General features: G+C 49.7%; 1 protein-coding gene across 3 annotated transcripts in view; it reads left to right on the top strand.

The window, feature by feature from the left end:
- Nucleotides 1-1,094: 1,094 nt before the first annotated feature.
- LOC119974527 (carcinoembryonic antigen-related cell adhesion molecule 6-like) overlaps nt 1,095-21,664 on the top strand; it is a 48,378-nt gene continuing 27,808 nt past the window's right edge. Inside the window, exons 1-4 of one of the 3 annotated variants that reach the window (XM_038813481.1) lie at nt 1,095-1,306; nt 3,461-3,793; nt 5,653-5,655; nt 17,446-17,760. In XM_038813481.1, the coding sequence (XP_038669409.1) occupies nt 3,736-3,793; nt 5,653-5,655; nt 17,446-17,760 (376 nt within the window). In that variant the 5' untranslated portion in view covers nt 1,095-1,306; nt 3,461-3,735. Of the gene's footprint in view, nt 1,356-3,460; nt 3,794-5,652; nt 5,656-17,445; nt 17,761-21,664 lie in introns of all 3 variants that reach the window. The other 2 variants (XM_038813479.1, XM_038813480.1) reach the window with 2 other exon arrangements.

Raw genomic sequence — 21,664 nt, 5'->3', positions numbered from 1 at the left:
GACAGAAACAGGGGAATGCATAATAAAGGAAAAGAAATGGCTCAGCAATCGAATACATACTTTGGTTCTGTATTCACAAATGACACAAATCAGATCCCAAAAATGTTGGAGAATGAAAGGTTTAGTGAGAGGGGAGAACTGAGGGAGATCAATATTAGTAGAGAAATGGTGCTGGGAAAATTGATGGGATTGAACGCGGATAAATTCACAGCACCTGATAATCTGCATCCCAGAGTGCTTCAGTAGGTGGCTCTGGAAATAGTGGATGCATTGGTGGTAATCTTGCGGGATACTAAAGACTCTCGAACAGTAGATTCGAGGGTAGCTAATGTCACTCCAATATTCAAAAAGGGAGGTAGAGAGGAAACAGGGAATTGTAGTCCAGTAAGCCAAACATGGGCAGTGGGGGAAATTTTTGAATCCATTATCAAGGGCTTTATAGCAGAACATTTAGAAAGCAGTGGCTGGATCAGTCAGAGTCAGCATGGATTTATCATAGAATCATAGAATTTACAGTGCAGAAGGAGGCCATTCAGCCTATCGAGTCTGCACCTGCCCTTGGAAAGAGCACCATACTTAAGCCCACGCCTCCATACTATCCCCATACCCAGTAACCCCACCTCACCTTTTTAGACACCAGGAACAATTTATCATGGCCAATCCACCTAACTTGCAGATATTTAGACTGTGTGAGGAAACGGGAGCACCCGGAGGAAACCCATGCACACACGGGGAGAACGTGCAGACACCGCACAGACAGTTGAATAAATGTTTTATGTTCTTGCTGTTAACATTAATTAGCGGTTCTGTGACGATGCTCCTCCACATTTTATTTAAAAACATAGAAGTTACGATATTTTAAGCCATTTGGATCTTCCCGTCCAGTTAAAACACTGCCGTTTTTGTCTTCCTTTGCTACAATTGACAACTTGCCCACAACCCTGGGTCGATATCACACTTTGCACATTTGTCTGTTCTGTCTATTAATTTCACATTGTCACCTATTTTATTGTCGAACATTGCAGTTTATTTCCTTCCCGCTGTTTGTTTCCCCCAGAGCAACCTGCAGCCCCGGTATTTTCTTCCTAATTTTATTTTGCAAAATATTTGTAAAATATTTGAAACAACATTGGTGACATTTCAAAACGGCCAACACAGGAAGTGTAATGTTCAGTGAACAGCACTCGGTCCAATCAGCATTGCCGCTTGAGGAATGGGTTGGTCGGATCTGCTCCGTGCAGCAGGAAGAGTGGATCAGTAACCGAGTGTAACAGAGAAAGTTGCAGAGAGAGATTTTCTCAGAATGGTGAGACTGCTGTTAACTGCGGGAGCTGTTTGCTTATTAATAATTGAAGGTGAGGATCAGTATCATTTATTTGAACGATTAGAGGAGGAAGACAATAAGGGATTGACAGACAATTAGATTAATATCGAAGTGGTTTAATTGCGTCGGTGCAGATTCGATGGGCCGAATGGTCTTCTTTTGAACTGTATGTTTTAATATATGAAGTGTATTACTATCAGTTGAGAAAATAAAATGTCCTGTCGAGTTTGGCTGCCTTACTAATTTCTTTGACATGATCAGCTTTCGTCAACTGATTCTGAGAGTGTTTCGATCCTGGTAAAATAGGTCAGATACACGTGACACTCGGGGAGAAAGCTTTTTCCTTTTAGCAAAATTTAAGCCGTAAACTGAGGCGGAGAATGGGAACTGGGCACTTGGGGAGAAAGTGTCGGTCAGTGGGTTAGTATGATTATTCCCATGACGATTAGATACAGGGAATGGACATAAACACAGGGCTGATCATCGCACATCAAGCACTGAGATCCCAATGTTGCTGTCACACTTTGAGTGTAGATGGAGTCTTCGCCCTGTATCCAGTTTCTTCCCTGTAGTTAGCTGTTTCCCATTAGCTTGCTGCTTACAGGAAGGTCAGATGTTTGGGATGGGGACGGGACATTCGGTCGGGGTGAGATGGGGAGCATAATGCGTGATCGAAGAGTGAGGAACAGGCCTGGGATTCATGATGTTTCTCAGAGAAACTCCTTCCATTCCGATGACCGATTTTCACATCAGGGGTTTCACAATGGTTCCCGTCATTTCCAATAGTCGTGTTAGTTGCTCTGGTAAACTCATGTTGCACCTGACCTCAAATGTGAGATGCTTTCAGTGGCAGTGAACACCCTAAATGTCTGTGATTCAATGCAATGGACAGGCGTTACTTCTTTAGTGGTAGAATTAAGAGTATTTGTCTGACTGGAATTTCACATCTGTCCCCCTGTCCTGCACCCTGTCCCACATTCCCCCGTAAAGGAATTGAATATTCGCCTGGGCGATAGGGAGTGGCCAATATGATCGCACCCGATTTGTGCTCCCAGCTCAGGAAGAATTTCTGCCCGATGTGGTTTTCAATCATCCTTCAAATAGCAAAGTGCCACTTAACAGAACAGAAGAACAACAATTTACATTCATCTCATCTCATTTCTTTTAGTGATTGGAGAAATTTAACAGAGACAGTCAGAGAAAATCAGGGGATATTGTTCCTGTTACTTTAGAAAAATCCCTGTTGTGTGGAGTATGACTCCTGTAATGATATGTGGACATAAGTGTAACAAAAGGATTAATCACAACACCTAGCTGTATCACTAGCACTAGAGGGCATTACCAGGTCCACTATGTAACTGAGTGCCAAGAAGCTCTAGCTCTCTTTCAGCTCTCTTTCCATGCTGGAGATGCCAGATAACAGCAGTGTAGCAGAGAGGATCTCAACCTAGACACCACGTGTAGCTTAGATACAGTTGATACAGTTATTTATCCTTACTTCATTGCTGTAGCTCAGTGGAGTGTCAAACTCATTTATTAGTTGATCGTTATTTAATAAATTCTTTCAGTTTACTTTGAAGACTCGAGCGTCCTTCAACATCATCTACAGTTAGTAACGACATATATTACTTAAACTCAGTAATATAATGTGCTACCAGAGGTAATATAACATGGTACCGGAGTGCATAATGAATCTACCGAGTTAGATTTATGGAGTACATCGAGATGTGGTTTTCAATCATCATTCAAATAGCAAAGTGCCACTTAACAGAACAGAATAACAATTTACATTCACCTCATAGGTCATAGAACATACAGTGCAAAAGGAGGCCATTCGACCCATCGAGTCTGCACCGACCCACTTAAGCCCTCACATCCACCCTATCCCTGTAACCCGATAACCCCTCACAGACAATGACCCAGCAGGGATTCGGACCTGGGACCCTGGCGCTGTGAAGCAACAGTGGTAATCACTTGTGCTACCGTGGTGCCTAATCTCATTTTTTTTTAGTGATTGGAGAAACTAGAGAGTCAGAGACTGTCACAGTGAATCAGGGATGTTGTTATTGTCACTTTAGAAAAGTCTCTGTTGTGTTGAGTGTGAGCGTTTCTCTCAATGTGATTTTCTTTCCTCAGCTCAGCCCCAGGATTTTACCATCCTGACAGAAAACAGACAGATTAATGTGGCCGAAGGAGGAAACGCGTTTCTCTCAGTGAAGCCGTCAGCTGCGGCGAGGACTGGGGGCTGGGATTACAAGAAAAAGAACACGAACATAGATATTGTCGTGTGGATCGGATCAACAACTGATTTCAAAAATAATTACGGAGAACGGGCTGAGTTATTCCTGCCGAACGGATCACTCCTGCTGAAGTCAGTGAGAGTTTCGGACAGTGGAAATTACACTGTTAACATGAGTCCGACTGCTGGCGGCACTGATACATCAGGAACCCTCACTCTGCATGTCCTGGGTAAGTGACAGGTCTTTGTGGATGGGCCGAAGGGCCGCTTCTGTCCTGTGAATCTCTGCCCCTGCCCTGTGCACACTGCGTTATGACGTCATCAGGAGCGAGAACGCATGTGCAGAACTCTCTTGGCCTTTTTCACGAGTTCTGTTCTTGAGGAGTGGAAACATTGAGAAACTCACCTGAAATAAAAGCGCATGCACCTCCCCCCCAGTGCTAGGGGGGAATGAGGTGTTGTTGATCATAGCTCACCCTATTTCTTTTTACAGTGCTGCTTATTTTTTTCTTGTCTTCATTTACTGTTCTTATAATTAGCCCAAAACCCTGGATCTACACCATACTTTACACATTTGTACGCCTTTTCTGTTAGTTCAATCTTGGCATGGATTCTCTAGTCGAACTCTGCAGTTTATTTGCTATGTGGTGTCTCCACATCCCGCCCCAGAACAATCTACAGTCCGGGTATTCAGACCGATATCTTCCGAATTATATTTTGTAACAATCTACTTTATTCCTAATATATTTGAAAGAACATTATAAAGATTTCAAACTGGACATCACAGAAAGGACAATGTTGCGTCAACAGCAGTCGGTCAAATCAGCATTGCCGCTGAGTGAAGGGTTGGACTGATCGGCTCCGTCCACCAGGAAGAGTGGATCAGTCACCGAGTGTAACAGAGAGTGGGACAGAGCGGGATTTCACCGGGATGGTTAGACTGCTGTTATTACGGTAACTGTTGTTTATTTTGATGGTGGGTTCACTGCTATTTCTTTCATTAGAGGAGTAAAACATGGGATTGGCAGACAACGGGATTAAGGTGTAAAGGGTATTACCATCATTTGGGAAGTAAAATGTGTCGATTTTGACTCCTTTATTTCTTTAAAGCGATTATGTTTCCTCCGCTGATCCTCAGGGTTTTCCCAATCTGGGAGAAATCGGTCAGAAACAAATGACAGCCGGAGGGAAAGCATTTGTTTAATGAAGCAGTAACCTGAGACCGATAATGGGAACTGTGCAATCGGGGAGAAAGTGTCGGTCTGTGGGTCAATCTAGACTTTCCGATGCCCGGGGTTCAGAATGCTTCTCAAAGAAACCCCTTCCATTCCGATGACCAATCGTTATGTCAGGAGTTAGAACAAAGAATAAAGAAAGGAACAGCACAGGAACAGGCCCTTCGAACCCTCCAAGTCCGTGCCGACCATGCTGCCCGACTAAACTACAATATTCTACACTTCCTGGGTCAGTTTCCCTCTATTCCCATCCTATTCATGTATTTATCAAGATGCCCCTTAAATGTCACTATCGTCCCTGCTTCCACCACCTCCTCCGGCAGCGAGTTCCAGGCACCCACTATCCTCTGTGTAAAAAACTTGCCTTGTACATCTACTCTAAACCTTGCCCCTCGCACCTTAAACCTGTGCCCCCTAGTAATTGACCCCTCTACCCTGGGGGAAAGCCTCTGACAATCCACTCTGTCTATGCCCCTCAAAATTTTGTAGACCTTTATCAGGTCGCCCCTCAACCTTCGTCGTTCCAGTGAGAACAAACCGAGTTGATTCAACCGCTCCTCATAGCTAATGCCCTCCAAACAAGGCAAATTGGTTTCCGTTATTTCCAACAGTCATGTTAGTTACACTGGCAAACTCAATTTGTTGCTAATCTAACAAAAAACAGGATGTTTTCTGTAGCAGTGAACACCATGAATATCTCAGTGACTCCGTACAACGTACAGGCGTTATTTGAACAGTTTTGGAATCAACAGTGGATCTCGGACTTTAATTCCACATCCACCCCCTGTTCTCCGCTCTGTCCCACATTCAGTTCTATTTTAAACAAGCCAGATGAAGGAGCTACACTCCAAAAGCTCGTGATTCCAAACAAACCTGTTGGACTTTAACCTGGTGTTGTAAGACTTCTTACTGTGCCGACCCCAGTCCAACGCTGGGATCTCCACATTATTGTAATCAAGAAATTGAATATTGTGCTGGGTGATAATTGTGCTGCTCAGGAAAGATTTCTACCCAATAGCGTTTTTATAATCATCCTTTCAATTGCAAAGAGCAATTTAACAGAACAACAACAGCAATCTACATTTACATTGTCCATCTAACTCAATAAAATGTTAGACATTGTGACACAGCCCTGTCACTAAAGAAAAATTGGCAAAAAATGACACATTTGGACAAGTGACGAAAAGCTAGGTCAAAGTAGAAGGTATTAAGTGGCGTAATGAATAGAGAAATGTAGAGAGGTGGAAATGTTTATCATCAAATTTATATAGCTGAGGATGGAGGCAGCTAAACAACTTCATCACCAATGGTGAAGTAATTAAAATCCAGGAGAAATCAGAGGCCCGCAATGAGGAAGCGCAGTGACTTCAGAGGTTAGAAAAAGGAGGTGGCAGAGATTACAGAGCGGCGATGCCCACAATTGCAAAAGTGTGTGATTGCTGGAGTCGATCAGTGTTCCCACAAAACTGTGTTAGTGTAGCAGCATGCAGGGGAATCAGTTCTTGATCTGGGAGGAGTCTGTGGCTCCAAAAACAGGAAGAATCGAACACGAAAGAAAAGAACGAGTCCGCAATCTTTTTTTTAAAAAACAACACATTGGTAACTAACAACTCCAATTGCACAATATTCCCTCAGGTGACGAGCATTCGGTCATGGTGTCTTCAGTAAATGGTGCAACTGGTGTGCTCTATGCTGCTCCTGCTTATGTCGTATGCTTTGTTATTTTCCCTTTGTTCCATACTGTAACTAATTACCTAGTTGTCCATGTACTGTGTACTTTTTCACATTCACTGCAACTATCTACTTTTTTTTGTCTACCGTGTATGTACCTTTCCTTGGCCGTAGAAAAATACTTTTCACTGTACTTCGGTACATGTAACAATAAATAAATCAAATCTAATCTAATCTCTACATCAGGAGGAGCGGACAAGTCACATGGAATACTGTGTACTGCTCTGGTCACCCTATAAAACTAGAAAGAGTGCAGAAAAGATTTCTGAGGATTTAAAAGGAGAAGCTGGATAGACTGGGACATTTTTCCCTGGAGCGCAGGAGGTCTTGTGATGAACTGATAGAGGTCTATAAAATAATGCGGGGCATAGATAAGCTAGATAGTCAACATGTTTTCCCAAAGGAAGGGGAGTCTAAAACTAGAGGGCATAGATTTAAGGCAAGAGGAGAGAGATACAAAATAGTTCAGAGGGGCAATGTTTTCACACAGAAGGTGGTGAACGTATGGAACGGTGACATTAGCTACCCTCCAATCTACTGTTCGAGAGTCTTTAGTATCCCGCAAGATGATCACCAATGCATCCACTATTTCCAGAGCCACCTACTGAAGCACACTGGGATGCAGATTATCAGGTGCTGTGAATTTATCCGCGTTCAATCCCATCAATTTTCCCAGCACCATTTCTCTACTAATATTGATCTCCCTCAGTTCTTCCCTCTCACTAATCCTTTCATTCCCCAACATTTTTGGGATCTGATTTGTGTCATTTGTGAATACAGAACCAAAGTATGTATTCAATTGCTCAGCCATTTCTTTGTCCTTTATTATGCATTCCCCTGTTTCTGTCTGCAGGAAGCTTACATTTGTCTTTATCAATCTCTTTCTCTTCACATATCTATAGAAACACTTAGTGTCAGACTTTATGTTCCCTGCAAGCTTACTTTTGTACTGTAGTAGTCGTGGAGGGAACAATTTTCTGGATATAGGGTACAGAGGGATATGGGCCAAATGTGGGCAATTGTGACTAGCCTAGTGGTAAAACTGGGAAGCGTGGACAATTTGGGCCAAAGGGCCTGTTTTCATGCAGTAAACCTCTGTGACTCTAGTTGACTCCAACACCCTCCAGTGTGTCCCAGAGATACTCACCTTCGTTGAGCACTTCAGTGAAGAGGCTTCTGGGACACTCTGTGGTGCACACCACACAGCTTCTCCAATACAGCAGCGGAGGTAGGAGCACCCGAAGGGGTGGGAGGTCGGAGGGTGAGCCAACCCCAGGAACTAGCTGCCGTCCAGGCAGGTCTCGGGAGTCTGGAAGAGACAGTCCCATCGATTGTGGAGATGCAGTGCAGAGTCAGGGGCTACATGAGGGGTTGTTGGCAAGCATCCAGTACCTGAAGGTGCAGTTGGAGGAGTCCAACCCCGTGCAGCAGAAGGAGGGGGTAGTGACAACGCGTGCCATCCAGGCCAACAGTGCAGAGGTAGGGTCTGCGGTGGAGGCATTGATAAGGATGATTTTGGCTATGGATCAGCATGTCCAAGTCCTGAGGCACTCTGTGCAGGCAGTGGCTGAGGCCCACGACAGGGTTGCCACCTCACAGGCAACCATGTCCCAGAACCACCTGGAAATTACAGCGGTGCTCCTGAGAGTGGCCCAGTCACTGCGAGCAATGGCTGGGAACATCAGCGTTATTGCCCAGGTGCTGGTCAACGTGGCGCAGACACAGAGGAAGGTGGCCCAGTCCCAGAGGGAGATGGCCCAGTCACTGGCTGATGTGACACAAACCCAGAAGGTGGTGGCAGAGTCACAGCATGATGTGGCACAATGCCAGATGGCGATGGTCCACTCCCGCTGCTCCATGGCCACGAGTGTGCAGACCCTTCATGTTCAGAGTGGGCCTCCAGGACTGGCAAAGCCAGATTGCAAGGAAGCCTCAGGGGAGAGTAACGCTCACACTCCCATCACAAGGAGCAGCATGGGGGCCATCGGGCACCCCAAGGGAGGAGGAGCTGATGAGATGCAAGCTGGTGACTCCCGCAGGGGAGATGCCCAAACAGCGCAGCATCTCGGACTCCCCCTGCCCCCCTCCTGTCTCTGGGGCATCTGGTAGGCAATGGGCAGAACAGTGCCACACCATACCACCTGGGACTCCTGAGCAGCAGCCGGACTCATCCAGGCCGGGTCACCCCAGAAGATGTCCGCAATGGGGACCAATGTCGCAGGGCAGGAATCACAGCAGGCCGTTTCCACTCCTGCTGCACCTTCTGGGAATCCACCTAGATGTAGCACGAGGGCATGAAAAGCATACACTAGTTAATTTGGCACAGTTGCAGGGCACAGTTTTATTTTAGGGGTGAGAGCACAAACCTGAATATATTTGTTCAAAATAAACACATGTTACCACTGTTACTACCTGCCTCGATGCTCTGTCTGATGGGTGTGAGGGGTGGGCTGGTCTGGGCTGGCCATGGGGGGGGGGGGAGGAATTGGTGAACGTTGGGGGTGGGAAATTGGCATACCCTACTGGTGGCTCGTGCTCCCACCTCCTCCACCCCCACTCCCGACTGTCCCCCCTCCCGCCAGACCACAGATCCGATGGGACCATGTGATGGGATGGCCAGATCTCATGCAGGGATCACCCAGGTGGTTGATTTAAAATGTGACCGTGGCAGGGGTCAAACGTTGCCAAATGATGCAGAGCATCAGAGCTCATCGCAGAGCGGGTTGTCATCATCCTCCATCCCATGGACCAGACCCAGTGTTACTGCCAACCCAGGGCCCCCATCCAATAGTGTGGCAGGTATATATCATGGAGGGGAATGCAGGCGGGGGGGGGGGGGGGGGGGGGGGGGTGACTGGTGGGCGGTAGGAAGTGAGGAGTTGTGGGGTTGGGATGCAGTGTCCGTGCCCTGGCCAGTCACCCCTCCTCTCCCCAACATCCTATGTGTTGAACCTGGAGGTGATCACAGTATCCCTTCTGCGTTGGCCCTGGCACACGCATTGTGCGATCTCCCATGCCTGCCTGGACTCCATGTTCTGCCCACCCTCGTCCTGCTCTACATCCTCCTCATCAGATGAGACCTGGCCTTCATCTTCCTCCTCAGCACCTTGCCCCTCTGCTGCGGGTTGTTGTGCAGGATGCAGCAGGCGACCCTCTCAGCATCATATTGGATGGCCCTTCCAGAGCGGTCCAGGTACCTGAACCGCATCTTCAGGAGGCCCCCTGGCCAAGCATCCTGGTGGGCGTGATCCACATTAAAGTCGACGTATTGATCCGCCTGGGCATATGAGGCCTCCATGAAGTCACGGATGCATCTGTCCATCGAGGTCTGTGAGATCTCGGACAGGTCCCCACTCGGCGACTGGAAGGACACCATTGTGTAAAGCTTCAGGGTGACCGTCACGTTGACAGCCACTAGGAGGCGTTGTCCTCCCAAATACCCCAACAGTGCCAGGTGTGCCATCATCTAGCAGATTTGTTGCACTGTCTCTGCTCAATCGAAGTCTTCGACTGCATGCCCTGTCCGGCGAATCCGTGAATGACAGGCGGTGCTGGTACACATGAGGCTTCATGCGGCGCCTCCTTGGCAACTCCCCCTCCTTGGCATGTTGGCAGCTGGCTCTCTAACTTGGGCGGCTGCCACCAGTCCTGCTGCTGCACGCTCCGTTGCTGGGCACTCCACTGCTGCAGCATTCCCCTTCTCCTCGAGCAGCCCCCACTCAAACTACCACAGGGCATCCCTCAGGGCTGCAGTGACTAGGTTGAAGGCCACCATCGCTAGTTGTATTCCAATATCCATTGTCTTCAGGGGGTGAAAGGTCTGCATGTTATCATGGTGCGTACCCCTGTGCTCAACCAGGTCCAATGGACTACATGGTAGCCCCGTTTGGCACTGCAGGTTCTGCCCATTCCCTGCACCCATGGTGCCTGGCACCATGCTGCCAGGGATACCATTGGCTGGCCCTGCCCTCACCAGGCAATACTGTGTTTGTTGCCCAGGGTGGACCACCAGTGGGTGGTGGCAGGGTGTGGAGGGTTCTGGCAGGGAAGTGGTGTGCTTGGTTGGGCAGGGGTTGGACCACCCATATGTCCGGTGCCACTCTGCAGAATCAGTGGCCAAGGTGGCTGGTCAGTGGGTGCGCAGCAAGGTGACCACCATAATGGTGGTCCATTCCTGGACTCCGCCCCAGTCCTATGTGGGGGGGAGTTCACCCTGGCCACTCAGCCTGTTCGCCCTGTCTCACCCTACCTCGGTGCTGGCAGGCACCCCCCACCCCAGCCAGCATGACCAAACCAGCCAGCAAACCGCAGTTGCTTCTCTCCGGGTCCTACCTCCTCTCACTCCCTCATCAGCCACGATGCTGGTTTCATGATGTTTAAAAGCACAAGTCAACCGCACCATCGGGAACCCGGCCCATCAGGGGCAGAAAATCGCGAGGCCCCGGAGAATACCCGGTCGGGCAGGCTAATGACATGCAAATAGTGTTTACTGTACGTGTGTCCTGGAACGCATTGACGCCGCAGTTGAGGAGATGGAAAATTGCAATTTGGTGTCCACCCGTCGTATTTTTAGCATCAGACGCGTTTATCCGCCCCATCGCATTTCCTGATTTCAGCGTCGGCCAATGGAAAATCCCATCCACTAACCTGTGTTCAGAGCGGAGTGTGTAGTTGACCAGTCATCTTGTATTGAGATGATGGTAATTTCAGATGTCTTTTATAATTAATGTTAACCTGAAAATCCGTATGTATTTGTTAAGCTAAGGGTGGTAAAAAAAGTATTGTAAAATAATCTAACTTTTATGTTGAATAAATGTTTTATGTTCTTGCTGTTAACATTAGTTAGCTGTTGCTCCACTGTCCATTAATTTCATTTTGTCACATATTTTATTGTCGAGCATTGGAATTTTCTTAGTGGTGTTTGTTTCCACCAGAATCTGTTGTCCCAGTATTTAGATTAATACCTTCCGAATTTTATTTTGCAAAAATATACTTTATTCGTAATATATTTGAAAGAATATTATTAACATTTCAAAACGGTTAACACAGAAAGTGTAATGTTCAGTGAACAGCAGTCGGTCCGATCAGCATTGCCGCTTGAGGAATGGGTTGGACGGATCTGCTCCGTGTACCAGGAAGAGTGGATCAGTAACCGAGTGTAACAGAGAAAGTTGCAGAGAGAGATTTTATCAGAATGGTGAGACTGCTGTTAACTGTGGGAGCTGTTTGCTTATTAATAATTGAAGATCAGGATCAGTATCATTTATTTAAATGATTAGAGGAGGAAGACAAGCGATTGACAGACATGTAGATTAATGTATAAAGTGTATTACTATCAGTTGAGAAAATATAATGTCATGTCGAGTTTGACTGTCTCACTTATTTCTTTGACATCATTAGCTTTCGTCAACTAATTCTGAGAGTTTCTCGATTCTGATAAAATAGGTCAGATACACACAACAGTCGGGGAGAAAGCATTTCTTTTAGCGAAACTTAAGCCATAAACTGAGATGGAGAATGGGAACTGGGCATTTGGGGAGAAAGTGTCGGTCAGTGGGTCAATATGCTTATTCCAACGACAATTAAATCCAGGGAATGGACATAAACACCGGGCTGATCATCAAGCGCTGAGATCCCAATGTTGCTGTCACACTTTGAGCGTAGGTGGAGTCTTTGCCCTGTATCCAGTTTCTTCCCTGTGGATAGCTGTTTCCCATTAGCCTGCTGCTTACAGGAAGGTTGGATAATTGAAATGAGGGAGGGACAGCCGGTCGGAGTGAGATCGGGAGCATAATGCGCGATTGGAGTGTGAGGAACAGGCCTAGGTTTCAGGATGTTTCTCAGAGATACTCCTTCCATTCCAATGACCGATCTTCACATCGAGGGTTTCACATTCATTTCCAATAGTCATATTAGTTCCCTAAAAGAAAATGCTGGAAAGGACTTCTGGTGGCAGCCATGGAGTGAGAGGTCACTGATTTGGTAGCTCCCGTTCATGGTGGACTTTTGGGACCTTTTCCCCCAATGTATGGGGGATCTGGGTGGTAAAATTGGAGGCTGGTGAAGAAGAGAAGAGGAATTCATACCAGTTTATGGAGTTGTGGATCAGAAGTGGTCTGCAAAGAAGAGATTGTTCGACAAAGAAGGGAGTCAGCGGCACAGGAAAGCATGGCAGAGGCTCAGGGACTGGGATTCCTGGCCCAGTGGTCAATGTATCAGCTGGTGAACTTCCTCCAGGAGAGCTATGCCAAGCAAAGGCAAGAGTATCTGGACCAGATTAAGACGGGGCATTGACCGGGTGGAGCAAAGATTGGAAGCCGAGGGACAGGCGATCAAGAAGCTGGAAGAGGCGATGGCTGAGCACGAGGACCAGCTAACCGCGATGGAGGCGGAGATGGGGCTGTTGAGTGACCACCAGAAAAGGCTGCAAGTGAAGGTGGAGGATTTTGAGAACAGGTTGTGCAGGCAGAACCTGAGGATCATTGGTCTCCCAGAGGGTATTGAGGGATGCAGGGGCATACGTGGCGCATATGCTCGAGAGGCTGATGGGAGAAGGTGAATTTACTCGGCCCCTGGAGGTGGACAGGGCATACAGAGCGCTTGTGAGGAATCCACGGATGAATGAGCCACCGAGGGCGATGATGGTGCGATTGCCCTGGTTCCTGGACAAGGACAGATCTTGAGGTGGGCCAGGCAGACGAGGAGCTGCAAATGGGAAAGAAACGAGTTGCACATTTACCAGGACTTGGGTGCGGAAATGGCTAAGAGAAGGGCGAGCTTCAACAAAGTCAAATTGGCCCTCTTTAGGAAGGGGGTGAAGTTCGGCATGCTGTACCCAGCTCATTTGTGGGACACCTATGAAGGTCAAGAAGTCTATTTCGCATCGTCGGAGGAGGCAATGAACTTTGAAAGACAGGAGACTGGCAGGTGATGGAGGATATTGAATTTGGGGACGGGCAACTCTGTACTTGTGGACTTCTGGTGGCGGCCATGGAGTAGGAGGTCACTTATTTGGTATCTCCCCCTCGCGGTGGACTTTTGGGACCTTTTCTCCCTACGTTTGTGGGATTTGATCGGTAAAATTGGAGGCGGGTGAATCAGAGTGGAGAAATCCCCCACCAGTTTATGGCATCGTGAATCAGAAGTGGTCTGAAAAGATGAAATTGCCGGGCAAAAAAGAAGGGTGTGGAACCTGCAGAACAGGACAACGTGGCGGACGTACAGGAGCTGGGATTGGCGGCCCAGTGGTCAACGGAGGAGCTGATGACTCGATAGATAGGCTGGTTAGGGAAATACTCCAGGTGGACAGGAGATATTCGGAGGCTCTGGAGGCAAGGTTATTGAAGGAGCAACAGAAGTTACAGATGGAGTTTGGTCTGTTATCTACAGGGAAGGCGATGGAGCAGCTGAGGAAGGAGAGGAGAGCGATATATGTGTATGGGGAGAAGGCCAGCAGGATGCGTGCATATCAGCTAAGGAAAAAGGAGGCGGCCAGGGAGATAGGAAAAGTGAAGGACGGAGGAGGGAATACAGTCTTGGACCCAGCAGTGGTGAACGGAGTTTTATAGTTGGCTGTATGAGTCAGCACCCCCAGCTGGGGTGGAGGGGATGAGGCCATTCTTGGAGGGTTTGGAGTTTCTGAAGGTGGAGGAAGGGTTGGTGGAGGGGTTGGGAGCCCCCATCGGGATTGCAGAAGTAGTAGAGGATTGGAGGCCATGCAGTTGGGCAAGGCCTTGGGCCCGGATGGATATCCTTTGGAATTTTAGAAGAAGTTTTCTGGGATGCTGGGCCTGCTGTTGGTGAGGGCATTTAACAAAGCTAAGGAACGGGATGTCCTTCATCCAACAATGTCGCAGGCTTCATTGATCCTGAAGCGGGAGAAAGAACCAGAGCAATGTGGATAATACAGACCAATTTCCCTACTGAATGTTGATGCCAACTGCCGGCTAAAATCCTAGCCTCAAGGGTAGAAGATTGTGTCCCGGAGGTGATAGGGAAGACCAGACAGGGTTTGTTAAAGGCAGGCAGCTAACGGCCAATGTTAGAAGGCTCTCAAATGTGATCAAGGTGCCCTCCGAGGGGAGGGAGATGGAGGTAGTGGTCACGATGGACAGGGAAAAGGCCTTAAACCGGGTGGAGTAGAATTATTTGTGGGAGGTGTTGGTACGGTTCGGGTTTGGGCGGGGCTGGTTCGGTTGCTGTACAAGGCACTGATGGCAAGTGTACTGATGAATCGGCTGATGTCGCTCTACTTTAAAGTGCACCGGGGGACAAGGCAAGCATGTCCTCTGTCCCACAGTTGTTTGCTTTGGCCATAGAGCCACTGGCAATGGTGCTAAGACCATAAAAGGACTGGAAGGGGATAGTCTGAGTTGGGAGGGAGGTGTGTGGAACACAGGGTCTCGCTATACGCAGACGACCTGCTCCTATATATTTCCAACCCGTTAGGGCAGATGGGGGAGATTATGCGAATCTTCGCGGAATTTGGCGGGTTTTCGGGGTACAAATTGAATCTGGGTAAAAGTGAAATGTTTGCGATCCAGACGAGGGGACAGGATAGGAGACTGGGGGAGCTGCCATTCAGAGTGGTGGGAGGGCGTTCCCGTTATTTGGGAATTCAGGTGGCACGGGGGTGGGAGCAGCCACATAAGTTAAATTTGACGCGGCTAGTTGAACAAATGAAGGAGGACTTCCAGAGGTGGGACATACTCCCGTTATCACTGGCGGGGAGGGTACAGACCGTGAAAATGATGGCCCTCCCGAGATTTTGTTTGTTTTCCAGTGCCTCCCTATTTTTATACCAAAGGCCTTTTTTAAACGTGTGAATAGGTCGATCTCTGGTTTTCTGTGGGTGGGCAAATCCCCGTGAATAAAGAAAGTGCTGCTGGAGCCCAGTTGAGGGGTAGGTGGGCTGGCACTGCCGATCTTTAGTAACTACTACTGCGCAGCAAATATAGCCATGATCAGGAAGTGGGTGTTGGGGGGGGTGGGGGGGGGGGGGGGAGCGTGGAAGTGAGTTGAGGCAGCATTGTCTGAGGGCACAGGTTTGGGGCATTGGTAACGGCTCCTCTGCCGTTCTCGCCGTCCCGGTGCTCCACAAGCCCGGTGGTAATGGCAGCCCTGAGAGTCTGGGGGCAGTGGAGGAATCGCATGGCAGTGGAGAGAGCTTCAGTGTGGACTCCAATTTGTGATAATCACCGGTATGTTTGGGGAGACTGGATGGAGAGTTTCGGAGATGGCAGAGAGCAGGGATTGATCGACTGGGGAACCTATTTATTGATGGGAGCTTTCCCTGTTTAGAAGATTTGGAGGAGAAGTTTGAACTGCCGGGAGGGAATGGGTTTCGATATCTACAGATAAAGGATTTTGTGCGAAAGCAGGTTTCAACCTTTCCGCTCCTACTGCAACAGGGGATACAGGCTAGGGTAGTTTCTAGAACGGGGGTGGGGGAGGGGAAGGTTTCGGATATCGATACCTTATGGATTAGGAGGAAACCCAGATAGATGAGCTGAAGGGTAAATGGGAAGATGAGCTGGGGGTGGGGGAGGTAGAGGCGGGTCTGTGGGCGGATGCTTTGAGCAGAGTCACACACCAACAGCGGAAGATCCAGGGGTGAGAGAGGCTGACATTTTGGCATTTGTCTCCTTGGTAGCCCGGAGACAGATATTGTTAGCGTGGAGGGACTCGAAGCCCCTGAAATAAGAGTTTTGGGTTAGCGACATGGCTGGGTTTCTCAGACTTGAGAAAATTAAGTTCGCCCTGAGAGGGTCAACCTTAGGGTTCGTCCGGAGGAGGTTGCAGCCATTTATCAACTTCTTTGGGGAAAAGTAAACTGTCAGCAGAGGCAATAAAGGGGGAGGGGGTAGGGGGGAGTTAGGCTACTTCGTGTTTAGGGTAGGCAGGATTAGTGAGTGATGGAGAGATGTTTTTTGCAATATATTTATATTTGTATTTGTACCGTTTATTGTTCTAAAATTATAAATGCCTTAATAAAATTTCTTTTTTTTTTAGGTTTTGTATGTATTGGTTTTGTACCAAGTTTTGGGTCGTGGCTCAGCGTTTGGGTTAACTTTGTTCTAATTGGGGGTGGGTGGTTGGAATTTTCTTCTTTGGGTTTGTTGAGGATTGTAATTTGCATATGTATGTTCGAGCAGGGGGTGGGGGGGTGGCGGTGGGAGATCAGTGGGGGGTGGAATGCTTTGTGCCATGGGCGGGGCTACCTGGCTAGCTGGGCAGGCTAGCTCACAGCGCAGTGGGGGGCGCGCAGGTAACTTGTTTGTTATGGGGTGTTGAGATTGTTGTTAATAAGGGGGGAACTGTGATATATTTTCATTGGCATTGAACACCCTAAATGGCTCTGATTCGACGTAATTGTCAGGCGTTTAGTGTTTAGTTGTGGAGCCAAGAGTTTTTGTCTGACTGGAATTTCACATGAAATGAAAATCGCTTATTGTCACGAGTAGGCTTCAATGAAGTTACTGTGAAAAGCCCCTAGTCGCCACATTCCGGCACCTGGCCGGGGAGGCTGGTACGGGAATCGAACCGTGCTGCTGGCCTGCTTGGTCGACATCTGTCCCCTGTTCTGCGCCCTGTCCCACATACTGCGTCAAGGAATTGAATATTCGCCTGGGCGATAATGAGCGGCCAATATGATTGCACCCAATTTGTGCTCCCAGCTGAGGAAGAATTTCTGCCCGATGTGATTTTCCAATCATACTTCAAATAACAAAGTGCCACTTAACAGAACAGAAGGACAATTTACATTCACCTCATCTCATTTCTTTTAGTGATTGGAGAAACTAGACAGTAAGAGACTGTCACAGTGAATCAGGGGATGTTGTTATTGTCACTTTAGAAAAGTCTCTGTTGTGTTGAGTGTGAGCGTTTCTCTCAATGTGATTTTCTTTCCCCTGCAGAGCCCCAGGATTTTACCATCCTGACAGAAAACAGTCGGATTAATGTAACTGAAGGAGGAAACGCAGTTTTCACTGTGATGCCATCAGTTACGGTGAAGAATGGGAGCTGGGAATTCAGGAACACAGTTATTGCCCAGTGGGCCGGAGCAGCATTTTCTCTCAATTATGATTACAGAGAACGGACTGAGTTATTCCTGCCGAACGGATCACTCCTGCTGAAGTCAGTGAGAATTTCGGACAGTGGAGATTACACTGTTAAAATGACTCCAGATGTCGGCAGTGAAACACAAGCAACCCTTACTCTGCATGTCCTGGGTAAGTGACAGGTCTTTGTCGATGGGCCGAAGGGCCTCTTCTGTCCTGTGAATCTCTGACCCTGCCAATGAGCGATGACGCCACACAGCGTAATGATGTCTATGAGCGAGACCGCATGCGCAGAGCGCGCATGCTTCTTATGGCCATTTGTTTTGTTTTTGGGAGTGGGAATAGTGAGAAACTCTTCTGAAAGAAAGCCAGGGACACCTTCCCCATGGCGGGGTGGGGGTGAGTGGGTAGGGGATGAGGTGTTGGGAAACATAACCCTGGCTCTACACGCTGATGCACTATCAATTACGACGAGACGAGAGTAGAGAGTAATCGAGGCTTTATTACGCAGAGAAGTGTAGCTTCCAGCAGCTGCTGTTCCCGAAATGGCTGAAGCTCGGAGAGCCCACACATTTATACTCCGCCTACTGGGCGGAGCCAGCAGGCAGGGATCTACCCCCGTACCTGTACTACAGGGGCCTTACCGTAATACCCTCGTATGCAGTATACACAATACAGCAGTGGTGACAACCACATTCACCCCTGTGAGAAATGAGTCCAGCGGGGCTGGTGGAAAACTATTTACATACAGGTTGTTTAAAATTTTAGAGAAGGTTACAAATTTAGACAATCGGATGCCTTGATCCATTATTGAGAGCGCCGCAGTGCTGGTGGCGATTCAGACGTCGGCTCGGTCGTCGGTGACTCTGGGAGCGTGTCGACCTCCTCTTCATCCCCGGGTGGGACCAAGGGGAGGACGGATTGTCGTGGAGTGGGGGCTGTGGTGGGGTGCGTTGTGGGGAGGGAAGGTGGCGCTGGGGCAGGGGGACCCAGCTGGCAGCAGGTCTCTGAGGGAGACTGTGTCTTGGCGGCCGTCGGGGTATGCTACGTAGGCATACTGCGAGTTTGCGAGGAGTTGCTGTACCCTCTCAGCCAACGGGCCCACCTTGTGGAGCCGCACATGCTTGCGGAGGAGAACAGGTCCTGGAGATGCCAGCCACGTTGGGAGCGAAACCCCGGAGGTGGACTTCCTGGGGAAGGCAAAGAGACGTTCATGGGGAGTTAGTTGCAGTGCACAGGAGTGACCGAATGGAGTGAAGGGCGTCGGGGAGGACCGCCTGTCAGCGGGAGGCCGAGAGAATTTTGGACCGTAGGGCCGGCTGGATGGCCTTCCAGAACCATTCTCCCGCTCCACCTGCCCGTTTCCCCGGGTGTTGTAGCTGGTCATCCTGCTTGAGGCAATGCCCCTGTTGAGCAGGTACTGGCGCAGCTCATCGCTCATGAATTAGGATCCCAGGTCGCTGTGGACATAGGCGGGGAAACCGAACAGAGCGAAGATGGTGTTGAGGGCTTTGATGACAGTGGCAGCCTTCATATCGGGGCATGGGTCAGGGAAGGGGAATCGGGAATATTCGTCGACCACATTAAGAAAATACGTGTTGCGGTCGGTGGAGGGCAGGGGCCCTTTGAAGTCCACAATAAGGCATTCAAAGGGGCGGGAGGCCTTCACCAGGCGCACTCGGTCTGGCCGGTAGAAGTGCGGTTTACACTCTGTGCAGACCTGGCAGTCTCTGGTGATCGCCCTGACTTCCTCGATGGAGTAGGGCAGGTTGCGGGCCTTTATGAAGTGATAAAAGCGGGTGACTCCTGGGGGGCAGAGATCGTTGTGCAGGGTCCGGAGTCGGTCCACTTGTGCGCTGGTACATGTACCTTAGGATAGGGCATCAAGGGGCTCATTGAGCTTACCGGGGCGATACAAAATCTCGTAATTGTAGGTGGAAAGCTCCATCCTCCACCTCAAGATCTTATCATTTTTGACCTTACCCCGCTGTGTTTTAAACATGAAGGCAACCAACTGTTGGTCAGTGAGGACAGTGAATCTCCTGCCGGCCAGGTAATGCCTCCAGTGCCGCACAGCTTCAACAATAGCGTGGGCCTCCTTTTCTATGGAGGAGTGCCGAATTTCGGGGGCATGGAGGGTCCGGGAAAAGAATGCCATGGGCCTGCCTGCCTGGTTGAGGGTGGCGGACAGAGCGACGTCTGATGCATCGCTCGCGACTTGGAAGGGGAGCGTCTCGTCGACCGCATGCATTGCGGCCTTGGCGATGTTGGCCTTGGTACGGTAGGAGGCCTGGTGAGCCTCGGCCATCAGTGGTAAAACGGTGGAGTGGATGAGTGGGCGGGCCTTGTCCGCGTAGTTAGGGACCCACTGGGCATAGTACAAGAAGAACCTCAGGCATCGTTTGAGGGCCTTGGGGCAGTGGGGAAGAAGGAGTTCCATGAGGGAGTGCATGCGGTCAGGGTCGGGCCCGAGAACTCCATTCTGAACCACAGAGCCGAGGATGGCTAATCGGTTCGTGCTGAACACACACTTCTCCTTGTTGTAGGTTAGGTTGGGGAGTTTGGCGGTGTGGAGGAATTTGGAAAGGTTAGCGTTGTGATCCTGCTGGTCATGGTCGCAGACGGTGACGTTATCCAGTTCCGGGAAAGTGGCCCACAGTCCGTACCGGTCAACTATTTGGTCCCATCTCCCGTTGGAAGACTGAGACCCCGTTAGTGACGCCAAAGGGAACCCTAAGGAAATGGTAAAGGCGGCCGTCCGCTTCAAACGCGGTGTACGGGCGGTCCGCCTTGCGAATGGGGAGCTGGTGGTAGGCAGATTTCAGGTCGATTGTCGAGAAGACCCGGTACTGTGCAATCTGATTGACCATATCAGATATGCGTGGGAAGGGGTACGCGTCGAGCTGCGTGTACCGATTGATGGTCTGACTGTAGTCGCCCCTATTTTCACCACTTCCACTTGGGCTGTTGCTGGCCTCGATAATATCTTCCCGCAGCAGCCGCTGGACCTCAGACCTGATGAAGGTCCTTTCCTGGGCACTGTACTGTCTCCTCCTGGTAGCGACGGGTTTGCAATCCGGGGTGAGGTTTGCAAACAGAGAAGGCGGGTTGACCTGAAGGGTTGTGAGACCGCAAACAGTAAGGGAATGTAGGGGCCCGCCAAATTTCAGGGGTAGGCTCTGGAGGTTGCACTGGAAGTCCAGGCTGAGTAGCAAGGCAGCGCAGAGGTTGGGGAGGATGTAGAGCCGGAAGCCGCTGAACTCTACGCCCTGGATGGTGAGAGTGGCGATGCAGTACCCCCGGATCGCCACGGAGTGGGATCCGGAGGCCAGGCAGATTCTCTGGTTAATGGGGTGCACTGTGAGGGAGCAGTGCCTTACCTTATCGGGGAGGATGAAGCTGTCAGTGCTCCCGGAGTCCAGAAGGCAGGATATCTTGTGCCCGTTGTGCCTGTTGTCGACGCGGTTGCGGGGTTGTGCAGTTGGGACTATCGATCGTGATGGAGGCGAGACACAGCTGGTTGGTGGCGGTTGCAGGCAATGAGCAGCCCGATGAGGTGCACTACGGGCAGGGGTCCTGAGGAAGGGAAGATCGCAGCGCCCACGGGCCGTACATGTCCTGAGACAGGCAAGATGAGCAAGACGGCGAGCAAGATGCCGAGCAAGATGGCGGCGCCCATGGGCCGCACGTGTTGTGAGGGGAGCAAGATGGTAGCACCCACGGGCCAGACGTGGGGGGGTGCAGGGACAATAGCGGTGACTGAACGGGCCTGGCACACAGCAGCGAAATGTCCTTTCTTCCCGCAGGCCTTGCAGAGCGCGCTCCGCGCCAGGCAGCGCTGCCGCGGTGTTTTGTCTGAACGCAGAAGTAGCACTTGGGTCCTCCGGGGTTGGTTGGCTGCCGCGCGGCGCAGGCCTGGGGTTGGCTGTGGGCGGTCGCTGACGGGGTTCATGATGGGGTGGTCGCTGGCGGGGTCCACAATGCCCAGGAGGGCTGGGCTGTGCGGTCAGGGGCATTCGCCTGTATGTTGCGTGAGGCGACTGTGAACGAGAGCGCTAGTTTCTTTGTTGCCGCA

The sequence above is a fragment of the Scyliorhinus canicula genome, chromosome 12, assembly GCF_902713615.1.
Source record: "Scyliorhinus canicula chromosome 12, sScyCan1.1, whole genome shotgun sequence".
Taxonomy (NCBI): domain Eukaryota; kingdom Metazoa; phylum Chordata; class Chondrichthyes; order Carcharhiniformes; family Scyliorhinidae; genus Scyliorhinus; species Scyliorhinus canicula.
The sequence above is the reverse complement of the archived record's forward strand: the minus strand, read 5'-3'. Positions and strand labels throughout refer to the sequence as shown.